At 39.7% G+C, this 21,101-nt stretch overlaps 1 protein-coding gene across 1 annotated transcript in view; it reads left to right on the top strand.

Moving 5' to 3' along the window:
- Positions 1-18,586, top strand: part of ADGRG3 (adhesion G protein-coupled receptor G3) — a 28,104-nt gene extending 9,518 nt beyond the window's left edge. The window contains exons 4-12 of the mRNA XM_001376500.5: positions 675-821; positions 7,793-7,915; positions 9,396-9,429; positions 9,560-9,654; positions 9,836-9,945; positions 13,166-13,446; positions 13,588-13,681; positions 17,275-17,549; positions 18,003-18,586. Coding sequence (XP_001376537.4) covers positions 675-821; positions 7,793-7,915; positions 9,396-9,429; positions 9,560-9,654; positions 9,836-9,945; positions 13,166-13,446; positions 13,588-13,681; positions 17,275-17,549; positions 18,003-18,112 — 1,269 coding nt within the window. The 3' untranslated portion in view covers positions 18,113-18,586. The remainder of the gene's footprint in view (positions 1-674; positions 822-7,792; positions 7,916-9,395; positions 9,430-9,559; positions 9,655-9,835; positions 9,946-13,165; positions 13,447-13,587; positions 13,682-17,274; positions 17,550-18,002) is intronic.
- Positions 18,587-21,101: the final 2,515 nt, after the last annotated feature.

Raw genomic sequence — 21,101 nt, 5'->3', positions numbered from 1 at the left:
CAGATGAAAAAGCAAACTAGATAAGCTGATTTGCCCAAAGTCACCTAGTGACTGACAAAGGTCACCTAGTGATCTGTTCCTCTCCAGAGAAAGAACTGATGGATTCCGGTGCAGATCAAAGCATACTATCTTTGACATTAGTTTATTTACAGTTTTATTTGGGGGTTTGGGCTTTATATGAGTTTTCTCTTATAACAATCAACAATATGAAGGTATATTTTGCATGTTAATATATATATAATATATAACCCAGATCATATTGCTTTCCATCTCTGAGAGAAGGAAGGGAAACAATTTGGATCTTATAATTTCAGAAAGCACATGTTGAAAGTTGTTATTACATGTAATTGGGAAAATGTATCTTTGAATAAAAAAAAACCCTGTTCCCCTGACTCCAAACCCCATGATCTTCCCAGTATGCCATATTGCTCCTAGACCAAGATGTGATTTGTTCAAGAAAACATAATGAATTTAGACACAGTACTAGGACTAGGATTTCTAGATCTCATCATATGCTCTTGAGGTTAAAGGAGCTCTAAAAGAGTCCTTCTCCTTCACTTCCTCATAACTGGTCTCTTCTTCACAAGATGCTCCAGTCTATTCCCCTGACTGATGAGATAAATGGGTCCCAGAGTCCTATGGTGAAGGGGAGGATGACTGAATTGTAATTGCAGATGACAGTCCTACCAAGTGAAAATGAGAAGAAAGCACCTGATAGAGTCCGGCTCCCCAGAAGCCTATTTGAAAGACTGAGGCCAGTAATGAGTTCCGTCCGAGTTGTCTTGATGGTCATCAACATTGGAGAGGGGGACATATTCAAGGTGAGGGGTTACCTAAGCACCCCATTATGTATGGGGGGATACAGGGCTTAGAGAGCCAGCTTCCCTCTCATTCTTTCTTCCTTCTTCTAACCCCCTCATCTGTGGTGCTAATCCGGGAATCAAATGGTAACTGCAAAATCAGCAAGCATTTATCAGACACCTACTATGTGCCATGCACTGTCCTAAGCTCTGAGGATGCAAAGAAAGACCAAAAACCCAATATTTTGTTCTCCAGGAGGCATGAAACAACTACCTACAAACAAAATATAAACAGGATAAATTGGAGATACTCTCAGAGGGAAGGAACTAGCATAAGTAAAGACTGGGAAAGCCTTCTTGCAGAAGATTTTTTAGCTGGGGCTTGAAGGAAGCTGGGAAAGCCAAGAGGGGGAGATGAGGAAGGAAATAATTCTGGACATGAAGGAGGACCAGCCAGTGAAAATGCCCAGAGGCAGGAGATGGAGTCCCAGGTGGAAAGGAACAAGCAGGTCCATAACTGGAGAGCAGAAGAGGTGGAGGAGAGTAAGATGTAAAAAGACTGAAAAGGTAGGAAATAAATAAATAAAACCATAAATTTCATGGCTAGGGCTTCCTCATCAGTCAACCAATAAGTATTTATTAAGTAACTACTATGTGACCAGTTGCTATATTGAGCAGTGGGGAAACAAAACAATAGGGGGCAGTGGATGGAGAGCCAGGCTCACAGATGAGAGGTCCTGGGTTCAAAGCTGATCTCGGATACTTCCTAGCTATATGGCCCTGGACAAGTCACTTAACCCCCATTGCCATTACCACTCTTCTGCTTTGGAATCAATGATTCCAAGATGGAAGGTGTGGATTTTAAAAGTAATAATCAATAACTAAATATTATGTTTTATAAAGTTTTGTTAATAATAACTAATGCAAAAGAACTTCCTGAATTCAGCCCAGTTGCAGATCAAAGAAAAAGCATGGGAGGAGCATACATCTACTTAAATATCAAGAGATTATAGGGAATTTTGGAAAATACTAAGGACTTCAGGGGAATGAAGTCAAAGGTTCAAAATCTCCATTTATACATATGAAAGGGTTAAAACAACAACAATAGCAAAGCAAGAGAGACAAAAATCAGTCCCTGCCCTCAAGAAGCTCACAATCTAATGGGGGAGACAAAAAGCAAAAAGCTGTGTATGAAGGAGCTATAGACAGGATAAACTGGAAATAATCAATTGAGAGATGGCATAGAATAATGGGAGAAAGGGAAAGGCTTTATGTAGAATATTTTAATTGAGATTTAAATGAAACCAGGAGGAAGAGATGAGGAGGGAAAAGATTCCAAGCAGGGTAGACAGTCAGAGAAAAATGCCTGGCATCAGCAAATGGAGCATCTTCTAGAGGAAATAGGAAGGATGCCAGTATCTCTGGATCTCAGAGTACATGATGAGAGGGGGAGCTTATAAGGTACAAGAAGACTGGAAGGGTATGGGATGGGTGGCAGGATACGAAGGACTTTGAATGAATTTTCTATTTAATCCTGGAGGAGAAAGGGAGCCACTGGAGTTTATTGAGTTGGAAAATGACCTTGTCATACCTGTTCTTTGAACTTTGACAACTGAGTGGAGGCTATACTGGAATGGGATGATATCTGTAGCAGGCAGATCCACCAGCAGACTATTGCAGTATTCCAGGTGTGAGGTAATAGGGGCTTGCACCAGGGTGACAGTAGTGGCGGAAGAGAGGAGGGATCATATGTAAGAGATATTATTATGAAAGTAAAATTGAAACTTGGGCAATAGAAAGATAGGGGAGGGAGGCAGTGTGTGGGGATGAAATTCTATGAAATTTTGAGCCTGGAAAACTGGGAGGATGATGGTATCCTTTAATAGTCAAAGAGAAAGGGGACAGATAGGTGGCAAAGTGGATTGAGGGCCAGGCCCAGAGACCAGAGGTCCTGGGTTCAAATTTAGCCTCAGACACTTCCTAGCTGTCTGACCCTGGGCAAGTTACTTAACTTCCTTTGTCTTGCCTGGACTACTCCTGTCTTGGAACCAATACATAGTATTGATTCTCAGACAGAAGGTAAAGGTTTAAATAAAAAAATTTTAATAGTCAAAGGGAAAAGAAGAGGTTTTGAGGAGAAAGATGAGTCCATTTTGGACATATTGAGTTTAAGAGATCTACAAGATATTTAGTTCAAATGTCCAGTGAGCTTCCTGTGCCAATGAAATTACAAGAGAACAATCACTTCCATTGTATTGTTGGCAGACTGATTGTTTTCTAATATATTCACATCAGTGATGGTGTCTGATTCAAGTGCTCCCCCCAAGCACCATCAATGTTAAAATTTTTTTTCTTTTCTTTGCCATTCTAGTAGGTAGAACATCATCACTTAAGGTTCTCATGATTTCTATTTTTCTGATTTTAAGGCATTTGTGCATCTATTCATGGGGTTAGAACTTGTCATTTTTCCTAGGAAAATTGTATTTTTGTGGTTCCATTGGGGGAGTATGTATTAATAATATAAGATATTTTAATATACACATATAAATATATACCATATACCCATATGAACATATGTATACACATACACAAATATATACACATATACATATATTCAAATGTAAATATACATACACACAAGTTTACAGATACATTCATAGATACAGACACAATATAAATGTGTATTTATGTACATATACAGGCATCACATGAATAGATTTTTATATATACATATTTATACATGGATACAACATAAATATATTTATATAAATATATATACATTATATAAGTATAAGATGTATTTATAAATATATACATATTATGCAAGTATAAGATGTATTTACAAACATATGCATATTACATAAGTATAATATGTATATAAATATATCCATAAATAAATATATAAATATACACAGACACATAATATAAGTATATTTATATATACCCACACATATATCAGTTCCTTACTGATTGTTCATTAATCCTTTATTTACTGTCAATGTATGCTTTCCTCCCCCAATCTTTTTTCTTTTCCTTTTAATGCTAATGTTTTTCTGCTGTGCAAAATCCTTTTATATTTGCGTGATCAAACCCACCAATTTAGTCTCCAATCACTCCATTTGAGGCGAATATAATATTACTGTTTCTTCAAACTTGTAATGATTTCTTTATACTTAGAGTCATTATCCAGGGAGAGTCTATATTGAGATGGGAACCTGAACCCTTTTTTTGGCCAACCATCTTCCCAGCAGTTTTTCATTGAATAACAAACAATTCAGCATTCCTGGGTTTCTTCCACGCCGTCCTTTTTACCTGCATTAGAGTCGATTTGTGGTTTCTCTCTTCTGCTCCATCGATCTCGCTCTTTATTTTTTTTCCCAGTACCAGAAAACTTTTCGGATTATTGCTTTGAAAGTACATTTTGAAATCTGAGCATTCAAATTCCCTTTGCTGGTTTTCTTTCTTATGGTTCTTCAGAGTTTTGCTTATTTACCCATTTAAATATTTAATTCTATGAAATAGCCTCCTGAGATCACAACTGGCATGATTGCATTAGATCCAAAGGTCAGTTGGAGCAGCATTGGCATCTGCAGTCCCCCAGGACTATGGCTCCCTAATTGAAGTTCTTCTCTGATTTCCATCAACAATCATTTTGAAGCTGTCGTCATACATCTTCTATTTTGATGTTATGATAACAATGTTTGATGCATCTCATTGTTATCACAAAGAATATTTGTCTATAGGTTTGCTGTGATTTGGGGCAGTGAAATAGAGAACTTTTTGTGTTCATCTAGTCATCTCGCTCGCTACCTTTCTAAAGTTGTTTTACTTTTTACATTTTACATTTACATTTCCCAACTCTATTTGTTGTTGTTTAGTCATTTTGAGTCATATTTGACTCTTGGTGACCCCATCTGGGGTTTTCTTGGCAAAGACACTGGAGTGGTTTGCCATTTCCTTTTGTTAAGATTAAAATTTAGGGAAACTGAGGCAAGGTAGAAATTAGTTACTGTCTGCAAGGAGTATTATATTTTTAGAGGTTTATTAAAAGTTAAGGATTAAAGAAATTTACAGAATAAGAAAACCCATGTCTAGGCCTCTGGCCTAGACAACCTCACCTACATTATGAAAAGAGCCGCATCTGCTTGCAAGCGGAAACAGGAAAAGAGCACCAAAAGCCTTTCCAATTACGTTAAATACCCCATCTGATCTTGGCCCAGGTGAGAATTCAGTGATATTACAAAGCATTCTGGGGAAGTAGAGCAAGGACCTCTGGGGATTGAAGTCCTGGATTCAAGTCTCCATTTTTACACTTCTCCAGCTCATTTTACAGGTGAGGAAACTGAGGAAAATAGGGTGAAGTGACTTGCTCAAGTTCACACAACAAGGAAGTGTCTAAAGCTGGATTTGAACTCATAAAGATAACTGAGTCTTCCTTACTTCCAGCACTTTATCCACTGTATGGCAGAGCTGCCTCTGGTCATGTGTTCTCTAAATATACAATCTCTTTTCTTTTTAATTACTCCATTGATTTCATTCATGTAAGGAATTTCTGGAACATTTCCTCTACCAGTATAGGTCAGCACCTTCTAACTTAGAGTCTTAGAGAATTGCCTACACTAAGAGGATTAGTGACTTACCCAGGGTCACCTAGCTATTACATGTCAGGTAGAATTGGGTCATGATTCTTCCTGATTCTACCAGTTCTCTATCTACCATACTTGCCTATCCAAAGATGTCACCTTAAATGAGACTATAGTAACTTCTTAGATACCACCTCTTAGTCCTCTAATTGCTTTTTCAGGTCTTACTGATATTTCTAAGATTTCTCACTGCTTTACATATTTTTTAAGTGAGGATTCTGCTAAGGCTCTTTTTCAGTATTTCAGTATTAAGGGAAAATTCTCTAATTTTCAAATTTTTAATGTGTTAAGCATTATCTGTATCTTCCTTATTTTTCACAACCAAACCCTAGAAGAATCCATCAACAACTTGGAGTCCAGCCTCCAGTCCTACCGCTGCTCCTCTAAGTCTCAACTAAAGTCTTAACCTTCTACAGGAAGTCTTTCCTAACTTCTCTAAATTTCTAGTGCCTTCCCTTTCTTAATGATTTCCTATTTAGTTCGTATATAGCATGTTTGTACATAGTTGTTTATTTCTTGTCTCCCCCATTCATTCATTCCATGTATAATCATCCATTGTCCTTGACATGATGAATTCTACCTCTTCACCATCTCTTGCATCTCTCCTCTTTTCTTCATGCCTACCTTAGTTCAGGTCCTTACCGCCTCTCACCAAAACAATAACACCTCAATCCTGCAACCAGTCTCTCCCCCCACTTAATATAGTTGCCAAATTGATATTCTATAGGTTTAACTGCTATGTTGATGAACCTATGGAACCCCTGCCAGGGGGATTGCTACCTTTCCCCTCTCTACCATGCCTGAGGACATAATTTTTTGTTTTATTTTATTTTATTTTTAAATTTTTTACATGGCTACATGATTCATGTTTTCTCTCTTCCTTCATCCCCTTCCCTTCCCAGAGTTGACAAGCAATTCCACTGGGTTATACATACATACATACATACATACATATATATATGTACATATATATATTATCACTCCAACCCATTTCCATATTATTAATTTTTGTTAAAGAGTAATCCTTTAAAGCCAAAATCCCAAATCACATACCCATATAAACAAGTGATAAATCATATGTTTTCTACTGGATTTCTACTCCCACGGTTCTTTCTCATGTGGATAGCATTCTGACTATAGTTATCATGCACAGTCTTATCTTTATTGGATCAGACATCAAAACCACATTTTCCTCCTGGCAGAAATTAGATAGCTACTATCTCTCGTTAAGTTTTCAGTTAGTTATATCGTATCAGAGTTGCTTATACTTTAGAAATTTGATACAATGTGCTTCTAAGGGTATGATAGAGCTAGAGCTAGTTGGTATTGGCTTTAAGTACTTTAAGGTCTTTTGTTCAGTCTGAAAAGGGTGAGTCTGGGACATCCTTCAGGAGCAAGTTCTCAGGGGACAGGAGCAAACTTGGGGGTCCCAAAAACCCAGTTGACACATGTGAGATAATCTTTGATAATTTTCTTAATTTCTTTTGCCCTCATGATCTATCCTTCTTTCTCAAATTGGTGATTTGAGTTTGTTGTCTTCTCTTTAGAATTACCTTTGTCTTTAAAAAAAGTTCTTGGATTTATTTTGGGTTTTAATTATTTTCTTATTTTAAAGTGTTCTGTGCCTTGATTTTTGTTATTTCTTTTTTTACCTCTTTTCCTATTGTTTTGTGTCTAGAGCAAGATTTTTATTTTTTAAAATAACTTTTTAATAGAGATCTCTTGTTTTTTATTTCATCAAAAATTCTCCCTGTTCTACCTTCCCTCACAAATAGTCATCCCTTTTAACACACACGCACACACACACACACACACATAAAGAGGAATAAGGGGGGGGGGATGACAGAGTATCACCACACACAAAAAGTGTGAAAATGTATACAGCATAGCATGCCTATGGACCTCTTACTTCTTACAAAGGAGAGGGATAGGATAGGATGTCTTCTCAGACCTTTTCTTTGGGAATCTTTACAATTTTGCAGCATTCACCCTTGGTTGTTTTCTGATTGTTCTTTGCATTTATATTGCTGTGGTTGGTATAAGATTTTTAAATTCAGGCTGAATTCATGGATTTCCCTTCTTTCTGATACAGGCATCCAAAGCTATTCTCTGGGTACCACTTCGGTTACTTCCAACAAAATACAATGTTTGGAAAATTGAATACTTTAGCCTTGCTTGCTATGATCTCTACTTACTCCTGGTTTTGAACACTCAGATGGCAGAGAGCCAGCTCAGCACTCTGCTCCCCATGTCAGTGTGTCAGGGACCTGTTTGACAGGTGGGAGGAGGAGAGAGTTATTGGGAAATGATCCCTCCTGAAGCCTGAGATGGTTTCTTTTCTTCCTTCAGGGCCAGCAGCGTGGCAGCTCTGTGCTAGACAATCGTATAGTAGGCATTCGGGTTGGAAGTGAGCCTGTCAGAGATCTGGCAGAACGCGTGGAGATCACCTTCTCCCATGAGCCGCAGGTCCAGGTAATCCATCTCTCAGCCCTGGTGAGTCAGGGAGTGGGACAAACACATCCACTTACAGATATGTAGTCCCCCATGCACGTAAGCCCATGGTTGTTACACACACAAATACAAGCACACATGTAGACTTAAATACATATATGCATACCATTGTGCAGTTCACATGACAAACATACACATGGATACAAACACATATATGTATGAACATGTAACAAGCATCCATGATGGCCACACACATAAGTGCAAACACATACCCATGTGCAAAAGGCAGATCATTGTGTCACACATATGTATGTGTAATCATTTTGAGAATTGATTGGCCTCTGGGATGTGCAGTTTAGAAAGATGCTAGGATTAAAATTATTTGAGAAACTGGTTTATGGGAAAAAATATCAATTGATTAATAAATTAATAAAATAATGATCAGAAACACCCAAAGGTCTTTCAGGAAATCTATAAATACAGTTTGGGAGCTCTTGATTCAGCCCTTCCTTAGGGCACCCCAAGACATCTCTGATGGGTGAATGGTCAGTGAAGAGGTTGTTCATTATGATTCAACCCCTCCCACCCCATAGGGAATTGGGTCATGTAGATAGGAAGAGCCTTTATCAGTTAACAGGGTTTTTAGGAGAAGTGTTCCTAAGAATAAAGGAAATGCAAAAATCAATGAACTGCTTGGAAGTCTCTCTAAGTCAGGATCCTGCCATAGGAATAAAGCAGTATATTAAAGATAAATTCTCACAAAGACAAGCTTCCCCTTCCAACTTTGAAAGGTTCTGGAGTATCGGGATCTTTGAGCAAGAAGGGAGACTTGAGATTGGAATTTTTGAAGAGACAAAACAAATCTGCAAGAGAGAAGGAAGGGAAGGGGGAAAGCATTCATGAATACACACTGTGTGCTGGGCACCTTGATAAGCAGACATGATCTCACTGGATTTGAGAAGTAGCTTCCATTGTAATCCCTATTTTATGGTTGAGAGCACTGAGGCAGACAGAGGTCACCCAGTCAATAAGGTAAGATTTGAACTTCCAGCCTTCTTGATTCCATTCAGCTAAGAGGGATTAGAATGGGTTACACACATTTCTGTAGCACTAAGAGCAGTGAGGGAAACTGCATTCCCAGCCATGCATGGGAGTCTCAGCAAGCCACACTGGACACAGATTCCTGAACAGGACAAAGGAGAAAGAAAAAGATGAGCAAAGCTACCAGAAAAGAAAGGGGGAGACAAAGCCAATGATTGAACTCTGCAAGTATCTTGGAAACAGAAAATTCACCCTGAAACTGTCAGCTGTGATCACTTCTTCAAAGGACCCAGGAAAGTTTCCCAAAGTATATTATTTTACTAGTGCTGAACCCAGGATCAAGCACCACAATACTTCCTGTTCATCCCCATTTTTATATTCATACGCACACAACACCAAAAAAATGTACAACTTTGTCCAACCCACACTCAGAAATAAATCCCTTTTTCTGTGGTTTCAGAATCTCCAGTGTGCTTTCTGGGATGCCAATAAAGGTAGGTGCTTCCCTGCCACTTCACACCACTTCCTCCTGATATCCAGGAATGGATGCCCAGGACCTAGACGGGGTGGAGAGAATGGGTCCCTGACTTCTCTTTCTGGAATCCTAATCTTTTGCATATACAGGTGGAGACTGGAAATCCACAGGTTGTTCCACAGAGCAAAAGATCAACCAGACCATCTGTCTCTGTGACCACCTGACCTTCTTTGCCCTATTGCTGGTGACATGTCTGGGCCCCTAGGGAGGGGAGTGGGGTATCACTGTCCCCGAGTGACTCAAGCTCCCTGGTACACCTGGTCAATGCACCCAATATGAATTGAGTCTCTCTAATATGGGGAGGACTGAAAGGTTTCATGCTATTCTTATCTAATTAATTGGGGAATGGGGGGCATGTCTCACAGAATCCCATTGATGCCTCCACAGAGAAGACTCTGATCCAAATCTCTCTTGCCGGGTGTAGCACCTCCCTGTGCTTCCTAATCCTCACCATAATCCTCTATTTTGCCCTGAGGTAGGTCAGCTTCCTATCTTCACTTCTATACCTACTCAAGTATGACCTCTCTCCTTCACCTCAGCTTCTGAGTGAGCCCCCTTGGTCCAGGGAGGTACACTCTTCTACACCCAGCTTTCTACTGTTGGATGATTTTCAGCACAGAGCTTCTCTTCCAAGGCCCAAGATTCGAGTCCATCCCCTCTTACCTACCAGGCGTTCAGATTTGTAGAACAGAAAAATCACCTCCCGAATCTTGAAATTCTGTTTCCTTCTAAACTTCCTGTTCCCTCCTAGCTTCTAGAGTTTCCTCCTCCCCAGAAAAAATCTTTGTTGTGGTTCAGTCATGTCCAATTCTTCATCACCCCATTTGGGGGTTTCTTGGCAAAGATACTGGAGTGGTTTTGCATTTCCTTCTCTACCTCATTTGACAGATAAGGAAACTGAGGCCAACAGAGTTAAGTGACTTGCCCAGGGTCACAGCTAGTAAATATCTGATGTGATATTTGAACTCAGGTCTTCCTGACTCCCACTGTCCCACAATATGTACATGCCTCCTCTCTGATAGAATGGAAGCTCTTTTAGGGCAAAGACTGTTTCATTTTCTGTCTTTGTATCCCTAGAACCTAGCACAGTGCCTGGTACAAGGTAGGTGTGATAACTATTGATCAATGGATTGATGGCTTCAGTTAGACATAAGATTTATTCATGATAGGATCAGAGACTCCAGAACCAGAAGGAACCAGAGATGTAACCTAATTCAAATGCCTCAGTTTATAGATAAGGAAACAGGAGTTCAAATAGGTGTGATGACTTGCCTAAGATCATGCAAGGTCACAGGGGAGGTAGGGGGAGGGTGCCAGAAATGGGCTGAACAAAAGTATCATTAGGAAAACAAAAAAGTATTTTTCAGAAGACAGTAAGGATGGTACTGTAGCTAGTCCCTGAACACTCAACCATAGGGACTAACTAACATATTGGGGTCCAGATATCAGGTAATCACTTTTAAAGATGGTTGAAGAATAGAAAAACTGAATGGGGGAAAAAGGAGGGCACAGCTAGGTGACTTAGTGGATTGAGAGTCAGGTACAGAGACTGGAGGTCCTGGGTTCAAATCTAATCTCAGACACTTCCTAACTGTGTGGCCCTGAGCAAATTACTTAACCCCCATTGCCTATTCCTGGGTTGAGGAACTGGTTTGTGTCAGAGGAGGCTGCTCCCTTTCCTCTGCCTAGCAGCCCAATGGGAGCACTTCCTCCACCCCCACCCCCCAATGCGGGGTAAGAGGGTGGCTCACATGCAGCATGAAGGTTCATTTTGGGCCCTCAATGTCTAAACCGTTTACCATACTGGCCTTAGCCCATACCTTTCTGGCTTAGAATTAATACAAAGTGTTGATTCTATGATGAAAGGTAAGAGTTTTTTGGTTTGGGGTTTTTTAATTTGAATGGGAGTGGAGGCAGCTGAAGCCACATCTCAGGATCTGTCCCTGGTGCTGACATCCCTGAAGTTCCTTTTTTCTCCATTGGTCTACTTATGGCCATGACTTCTCTTTCCCTCCAAATCCTTCGTTTTTGAAACTTAAATCATCTCATTGGACTTCCCCCCAGTTTTATAGAAGTTGAGTTGTAGTGATGGGCTAAGATTTGCACATGATTACATTGCTAGATACTGGCAAAGACAGGACTTTCATAAAAGTCTTCTGACATCCTGGCCAATTCTTTTCCTACTAAACTAGGAATCTCTCCTTCCTCTTCCAATCTAAAAGGAAAATGTGTATTAGAACGTGCGATACCTCACATCTGCCAGGCTATGGAGACAAAATGGTTAGCCAAGGAGTTTCTGGATGATCATAGGACTCAAAAAGCTTCCTAAGGATATAGTGCATGGAAGTTATCTGGAAATATTGAGGCATTCCCTTTTCCCTTCCTCAAGTTAGGGTATTTGAGGCAAGGAGTAAAAGGGAGGGGGAAAATAAAAACGTAGAAATGAATACATTTAATGAGTGTCTAGGCCAAACTTTTATAACTAAATCTTTTCTTTATCCTCCCCTAGAAAATTTGCTGTTTTGGCATGATCAGGCTACAATTAGCAGGTCAGCATAGTAGAAAGTCCCCTGGGTTTAGAATCAGAAGGTCTAGGTTCAAATGCCTTATTACCTGTTTCACTTTGGACAAAAGTCCCTCCGAAGCCTCCGTTTCCTTAACTGCCAAATGAGAGGAGATGAACTTGATAACTAGAGGGTAACAGTGTCCTACTCTTTATGACCTTATTTGGGGTTTTCTTGGCAGAGTTACTGGAGTGGTTTGTCATTTCCTTCTCCAGATCATTTGACAGATGAGGGAATTGAGGCAAACAGAGTTAAATGACTTGCCTAGGGTCACACAGCTAGTAAGTGTCTTAGGTCAAATTTAAATTTAGGAAGATGAGTCTTCTTGACTCCAGTCCCTGTGTTCTATCCACTGAACCACCTAGTTATTAGTGTATACTAAGAGGCAACAAAATATTAAGATATTAATTTAGATATCAGATATTAAGCACCTATTGTGTGCCAGGCTCTGGAAATAGAACTACAAAGAATGAACTTTCCAACTTAGTGGTCCTCAGGGGTAGCACCAGCAGCTACAGGCACTACACCATCCAGGATGGGGCTAACCATACTACTTTGAGTTACCTCAGCTTTCCACTGCTTATAACAAGTCCTGTGTACAATAATCTTGCATTTTAATGGAGAAATCACATACATAATGCATGTATGCATATGTAAACATACATGTATACAAGTATGTGGTAGGTAAATACAAGGTGGTTTTGGAGGAATGTTTCTAGTGATTGGGGGTAGGGCAGCATTCAAGAACAGAAAGTGATTATCTGGGGAAATAGTCAGAGAAGGATCAGAGGTCCTGTGTTCTAATTCCATCTCTGCCACTAATTAACTGTGTGTGACCCTGGATACTTTATGTCTCTTAATTTTCTCATCTGTAAAATGGGGGTAAAAAGAGCTCTTCTGCCTACTTTCCAAGGCTATTGGAGGAAATGTGTTGAAGGCATAATATACTTTGGTAAGGATTGCTATCATTTCTCTTCCCTGCCTTAAATAAAGTATTTCTTCTTTTCTCTGAAGGAATTCAATAGTTTCCTTTCAGATCAGTCTCCTGTTTTTCTCCCTCTCCCCTTTAATCCCCTGTCCCTGCCTCCAAGCTCCATTTCTCTGGCTCCTGTCCTCACATCCTCCTTTTAGGTTCACAAGGCAGAAATTCAAGTCAGAAGATGCTCCCAAAATCCATGTGGCCCTCAGCATCAGCTTGGTCCTTCTGAATCTTACCTTCATCATCAGCATCAGACATCAGTCCACGGAACAAGGAACCTCCTGCCAAGCACAGGGAGGTGTTTTGCATTTCTTCCTGCTCTGTTGTTTCACCTGGATGGGCATCGAGGCCTTTCACCTGTACCTGCTGGCAATCAAAATTTTCAACATATATATAAGCTACTACTTCCAAAAGCTGTGCCTGGTGGGCTGGGGTAGGTGACTGTCCTAAGTGTGTCCATTAGAGGTGAAGTTTGGCTCTGGTGCCAGATCTGGGAACCAAATGAGAAGAACCCAAGAGAAATGCCATGATTCCTTTTTCCTCTTTTTCTTCCTCCTCTCCCTCTGGGATCTAGGATTTCCCATATTAGTGGTCCTCATCACAGAAAGCACTGGCAGCTACGGGCAATACACCAATGAGGAAAAGTCTAACAGTACCCACTTGAAGCTGTGAGTTATTTCAGCTTTCTACTTGCCTCTAAATTTGGAGAGGAGGGAGGAGAGGGGAGACTTCTAAAGCAAAGGGTTACTTTCCCTTCCTTAAGACAAGAGCCAATAGACAAGTCATGAGACAATTTATCATAGGAATCTGAGCTAAATGGAGACCTCAGAGGTAATCTCATCAAACCCCAAACCTCTCATTTTATAGATGAAGAAGCTGAGGCTCCCTGAATGGAAATAACTTGACCCAAGTCATATAGATAGTAAGGAGTAGGTCTGGACTTGAACCCAAATCTATGAGATAAGGGAATCTTTCCACTATGAAAAATGAGAACATTTATAAAGTGTTTTATGTAAAAATATGTAAAATGCTTTACAAAATTTAAAGCATTATTATACAATGCTTCCATCTTTTCTAAATCCCATATCACTTTTTCACAGGGTATTAGAAGACCTAGTCTTTCTTATTAGTTATTCCAAAGCCCAGTTGCCCTTCATGAACTTCAGTTTCTTCATCTGCAAAATAGAAATAATTCTTTGTCTTGCCCATGGTGGGCAGACAGTAGACAAGACCAGTTCTCAAAATTTTAGACTCACATACTAGAAAAAAAATTCCGGGGGGCAGCTGGGTAGCTCAGTGGTTTGAGAGCCAGGCCTAGAGATGGGAGGTCCTGGGTTCAAATCTGACCTCAGATACTTCCCAGCTGTGTGACCCTGGGCAAGTCACTTGACCCCCATTGCCTAGCCCTTACCACTCTTCTACCTTGGAGCCAATACACAGTATTGACTCCAGGACGGAAGGTAAGGGTTTAAAAAAAAATTCTGGAGATTCAAGTACTGAGGGCCACCATACAGAGACCTCTTCCCAAAACCTTGGCCGTTGTTCTTGAGGAACTTGTTACCTAAAAAATCTTCCCTGGTATAGACTGAGTAAATTGTATTGGTTTCCTTTTGGGAGAAACAGAAGCAGGAAATAGGGAAAGCCCTGGTCTTGGAGTCAGGAGTCTTGCCTTGAAATATCTAATTAATGCAATGGATAGGGTGTTGTTCAGGAGGTCAGGAAGGTCTGAGTTTGAGTCTAGCCACAGACACTTCCTAGCTAGATTATCCTGGGCCAGTCATTTAATCTATATGCCTGCCTCAGTTTCCTGAATTGTAAAATGGAGATAATAATAACATCTACCTTACAGGGTTGTTATGAGGTTTAAAGGATATATTTGTGTAGCACTTAGCACAGTGCCTGACACAGCAGGTGCCATAACAATGCTTTATTCCTTTCCTTTCTTCCTGGGTTAATATCCCAGCTCTTCCAACATATCAGCTATGTGTGATGTGACCTTGTATATATCACTTCTCTACTGTGATCCTCAGTTTCTCCATCTGTTAAATAAAGGGTAATAAGAATTATATTACCCCTTTCAAAGAGAAGTCTTTATAAATCTTGAACCCTATAGAAATGTACTCTACAGGTATTCCCCTCAAAGGCCAGTTGGAGAGAGGCTATAGACATGACCCTGGGAAGCCACTGTGCCCTTCACAAACCTAAGTTTTCCTCTTCTGTGAAGTGGAAAGTATTTTTTCTCCTGCCCATGTTGCAGCAAAACTAGAGAAGTAAGGGCCAATTGTCAAAGTTGGTGCTAGACAAAAAAAAAAAGTTAGTCAAGATTGGTTTCAGAAAGTCATCTCAGCTTAAAGGGAGAAAGTGATCACTACATCCCTAGAGACCAGACAACCACTTTTGGAAGGATATTGTATTTATTTGATTTTATTAAAAAAACTTTATCCCACATGCTTACAAATCCAAACAAAACAAGCATTTCCACATATAAATAAAAAGAAGATATCACACAAATGAAATCACAAAACTCCTTTATGTTTAACTTACTTTTTTCTTCATATCTATATGATAGATCCCATCCACTACTGTCCCAATCCCTTCCCAATCTCCCCTCATTATATAAGAAATCATCATGGAAGCCAACAAGTTCATATAACTGAAGTCTTTCCTGTTTTCTCTTTCTGTTCATTTTCTGGAGGTAACATTCTCAGTTTATTCTTCTAGTATTAGTTCTGTGACTGTGTATAATGTTCTCCTAATTCTACTCATTTCACTGTTCATTATTTCATATAGTTCTTAGCAGGTTTAAAACAAATCAGTTTGTTTATAATTTCTAGTATTCCATCACCATCATACACCACAATTTGTTTAGCCATTCCCCAATTGATGGGCATCTCCTCAGTTTCCAATTCTTTGCTACCACAAAGAGAGCTGCTATAAATATTTTAGAACATATGGGTTCTTTTGTGCTTTCCCAAATCTCTTTGGAAAACAGACCCAACAATGGTATTGCTGAGTCTGAGGGGATACACAGTTTTATAACTAACTCTCTGGATGTAATTCCAAATTTCTCTCCAATGACTGGTTGGATTGGTTCACAACTCCACCAACATTGTAGTAGTTTTCTCACATCCCCTCCAACATTTGTCACTTTGCCCTGTTGTCATTTTAGTCAGTTTGGTGGGTGTGAGGTGATATCTCAGAGTTGTTTTGGTTTGCATTTCTCTAATCAGTAGTGAGTTGGAGCATTTCTTCATATACCTATATATACCTTGATATCTTCATCCAAAAATTGTTCATGTCTTTTGCCCATTTATCAGTTGGGATATGGCTCTCATTCTCATAAATTTGATAAAATTCACTACAGTGATCCCTTATCTATCATGGGAATTAGGTTCCAGAGACCCCCATGATAGGTGAAAATCTACAAAGTAGCAGTGTTATATTTATTTTATTATTTATATCTATTTTAAGGCTTTATAAACCCTTCCTACTCGCCTATAAACCTTTTCCACACTCTTATTAACCTTTCCCACACTCTTATAAACACTTTAGAGGCTCTTAAACACTTTCTGAATATATGGGTACAGGGTAGGAGAGCAAACAGTCTGATGCTACAGTCACTGAGTCAATCAGTGCCCAGGATACAGAACACAGCTTTTCATTCCATCAGCCAATAGTGTATGTATACAATCTCAGGTTGGCAAACTTGTGAAAGAGGTAGTAGCATACTGCATTCCCATTGTTATAGTACAGTTTTCATCCACAAAATCCTGCAAAGAGCAAAAACCCTGCGATATAGAATTAGATTTTTTTAAAAACCCACGATACAGTGAAGTCATGATAAGTGAACAACAATATAGCAAAGAATGACTATATATTTTAGATATGAGACCTCTCTCTGAGGGGCTGTCTTTAAAAATTTTTTCCCCAAATTTTCTGTTTTCTTTCTAATCTTGACAGCATTCATTTTATTTATTTAAAAAAAAAAACTTTCAATTTAATTTAAAATTCATTTAGTTTACAATTTGATTCCAATTCAAAATTATCCATTCCATATTTTGCAATGCTCTCCATCTCCTGTTGACTCATAAATTTGGAAGGACATTGTAGAAGACGTCCCCGGGATCTCCATCAGCTTTGAGGTTCAGAGATTCTTAGACCTCTAAGATGAACTTTGTGGAATGATCAGAAGGAAAACCATTAGGGTAGGGCAAGAGAAAGAGGCTTACCACTTGCATTGATCATCTTGAATGCTGACCAGGTGCTGGATAGAGAACAGAACAGCCTTGTACATCACAGTCCATGGCTACTTTGCTGTTACATTCCTCTTTGGTGCTGTGGTCTTGAGCTTGGTAGCCTGGAAGATTTTCCACCTCCGTGGCTCTAGGGCAGGCAAGGAACAGAACCAGACCTGGAAGGGCATTCTCACAGTACTTGGCCTCTCTTGTTTGGTGGGAGGAACATGGGGGCTGGTCCTCCTCACCCCGATTGGTCTGACCACTGTCTACATCTTCACTCTGCTCAACTCTCTCCAAGGTAAGAACATTCTCTCTATTTAATAGATGAGTTACAAAAAAATGAAATTATTTCCTTAAGGTCACAAAAAAGATAGTGGCAAAGGAGGGACTGGGGTGGAGGTGTTTTTTCTCATATCCTGTCATTTTTTTCCAAATAATCATATAAGATCAACTTGTGGGTCAAAGAGGGAGGCAGGAGACCAGGTATCCTGTATTCCATCTGTATAATGGCTGGAGAAAGGAAAAAGGCTGAAGTCAACACTGAGAAATGCCAACATATATATATATATATATATATATATATATATATATATATGTATGTATGTATGTATGTGTATATATATGTGTGTGTGTGTGTGTATATATATATATATATATATATATATATATATCCCAACACATACTCATCCACTTCCCTAGCCCCACATTGGTTTCTACCTTTAGGTTCACGGAGAACTCTGCTCATTTTCAGGTGTTTTCATCTTCATCTGGTTTGCCATCCTTTACTACCCAAGCCTTATAGAGGAGTCTTCTTCCAGTACTGTGAAAACAAACCACAGCAACTCTGCATCCCGGGAGTAGGCAGATTCATGTCTCTTTCTACGCTGATGTCAAGAAGAACTGATACTAACTGGTGGATGTGGTAGCTGAGGGGTGATCCAGGACTCAGTAATAAATACTAGCCCCACCTTAGACTTCCTAACCCTAGCTCAGTCAAGTTCAGTTTGATTCTCCTCCAAATGAGAAAGGGACCCTGGCAATGGTGGAGTGGCCAACTCCAAAAATGGTGAAATTAATGAGGTTTTGAAGACTGGGCCTGGCATTCTCATCCTATCTCCTTATTATTCCTTTCCACCACCCCAAGACCCACCAATTTTGACTACTATCCAGAGATCTCCCTCAAAGAATCTTGGATCTTGGAGGAGTCTTACTGATCATCAATACTCTAAAGGTTCTTGGACTTCTTCGTGTCATGGATCTTTCTGGTTTTTTTCTGGTAGAACCTATGGACTCTTTCACAGAATAACATTATTAAATGTATAAATAAAATATGTTATAAAGGAATTATAATGAAATATACACTATAAATACAATTACATTGAAACATAGGAAAAACATAGGAAGTTCATAAACCCCAAAGAACTCCTGTTCTAGTCTAATAGCCCACCCCTACCCTGTTATTGTACCAATGAGAAAATGGAGGTCATATGGTTAGTCATGGGTACAACAAGGACTAAAATTGCTTGTCCAGTGGTCTTCCTACCACTACATGGGACTGTCCCACATCTTTGAAACTTAACTGTCCTGAGCTTAGGTAGCTGATAAAGCTATAAAAACCATCTCAACCATCAATCCTTGCTCATGCGATCTCTCTCTCTCTCTCTCTCTCTCTCTCTCTCTCTCTCTCTCTCTCTCTCTCTCTTTATCTCTCTCTCTCTCTCTTTATCTCTCTCTTTTTCTCCTTCACTCTCCCCCCCTTTCTCTCTCTCCTTCCCTCTCTCTCCCCCCTCTCTCTCAAAGGCATTTACTTTTTAAGAGGAGGTTCTTGAAGACCAGAAAACCCTTAACCCAAAGGAAACTAATGCCAAAGCCTTAATCAGAGAGCAGCTAGGTAGCTCAGCATATTAAGAGCCAGGCCCAAAGGTGGGAGATCTTGGGTTCAAATGTGGCCTCAGACACTCCCTAGCTGTGTGACCCTGGGCAAGTCACTTCACCCCCCATGGCTTAGCCTTTACCACTCTTCTGCCTTGGAACCAATATAAAGTATTAATTCTAAGATGAAAGGGAAGAGAGTTTTTCAGAAAACCTTAATCAGTGGGGCTAGTAGATGAGTGAGATATTTGAGGAGAGGGAATAAAATATCCTTCAAATCCCACCCTCTAATCAACCTCCTATTTTGTCAAGTTTTAAGATTCACTTAAACATCATATCAATGCTAATAGTCTGACCAGGCCACTCCTGGAGTAAGGAGTTCCCCAATTCCCTCTTCCTCATGTTGGATCCACCTTGACTTTGGGGAAGCTTACACTGCAGTGGGGAGAAGGTTAGAGGGAAAGTGACAAGCCACAGAGCCCTGAGGGCTTGGCTTTTGGGTAAGTCACTTTCCCAGGGTATCTGTCTTGTCATCCAAAGCTCCAGGAAGGGCTTCAGATCTTGGCTGCTTTGCCTGCAAGAAAGCTGAACTTAGCAGACTTTTTCCTACTCCCAGACGCTCAAATGAAGAAAGGGGACTATTGCTATACCCAGAAGAGTAGGACCAAAGAAATACAAGTCAACAAATACTGTGCTTCTGTGTCTAGAGCCTTGGGTAGGAAAGAGAGGATGATCCCAAGCTCAGATGAGAAAAGTTTCTGCCTTAAGGGGCTTACTCAGAGCACAACTGGAGCTCAGCACAATAGCTATTTGTACAAATTAAATCTTATTTCCTCCTCATTTTAGATTAATCTGCAAATGGTTCCTAGTTTAATTCCCTCCATAGTCAAATAGTTAATAATCTTTCATCATAATAATTGCTAATATTTATATAGCCCTTAACATATATTATCTCATTTAAGCATCACAATGACTCTGAGAGATAGGTATTATTATCTCCATTTTACAGATGAGGAAACTGAGACTGGCAGAGGTTAAATGTGCCCAGGCTCATATAGCTAATAAGTGTGAAAAGCAGAATTTGAACTCAAGTCCTGATTCCAAGTCTGGGGTTCTTTCACACTGTACCATTCCTTGGCTATAAGCAAACTCTTAATTGGGTCCCTTATTTCCAAGCTCTTCTCCTTCACAACTGACAAAATAATCTTCTTATAGCCTAGGTCTGGCTATGTTACTCCCTTGCTCAAGAATATAAATGACTCCCCAACAAAACCTTCTTGGCTTGACATCTAAAACCTTTTGTAATGTCTTTGGTTGGTTTATCCAAATTTAATTCCTTTTATGCTTTCTATATTCCAGGAAAATACAGTTCCCTGTATTTGGTACCTTACATCTGACCCCCATGCCTTAGTCTGTCCCTCATCCCTAGAATGTCCTCCTAACTCACTTCACCTCTATACGGTATCTCAGAATTCTTCGCTTTCTTCAAGGTTCCAATCTGATCCCTCAGTTGTTACTCTTCTCTACCATGAAAACATAGGTTGTTCCAATGGAACTGCTCATTGGCCATGGGAGTGGGGTTGGAGGAGGGGAGGGAAAGAACAAGAATCATGGAACCATGGAAGAATATTCTAAATTAATTAAACTTAAAAAAAAATTTAAATAGGTTGTTTTTATGTATTGCTTTAAAATTTGCATCCATATTCCCAATAATCCCAACTCCTTAAGGGCAAAAACTAATTTTTTAAAGGATTTTGCTTTTCAGAGCTCAAAAGAGTGCCTGAGGGCCAAATAGGTGACTCATTAAATTGAGAACCAGTCCTAGAGATGGGTAGATCTGGGTTTGAATCTGATCTCAGACACTTCCTAGTTGTGTGATCCCAGCACTTAACTCCCATTGCCTAGCCCTTCCTGCTCTTCTTCCTTGGAGCCAAAATACAGTCTTGATTCTAAAAACAAAGGTTGGAAAAAATAGTTT

This window comes from Monodelphis domestica, chromosome 1, assembly GCF_027887165.1.
Source record: "Monodelphis domestica isolate mMonDom1 chromosome 1, mMonDom1.pri, whole genome shotgun sequence".
Lineage (NCBI taxonomy): Eukaryota > Metazoa > Chordata > Mammalia > Didelphimorphia > Didelphidae > Monodelphis > Monodelphis domestica.
This window is presented reverse-complemented; position numbering and strand designations above follow the sequence as displayed.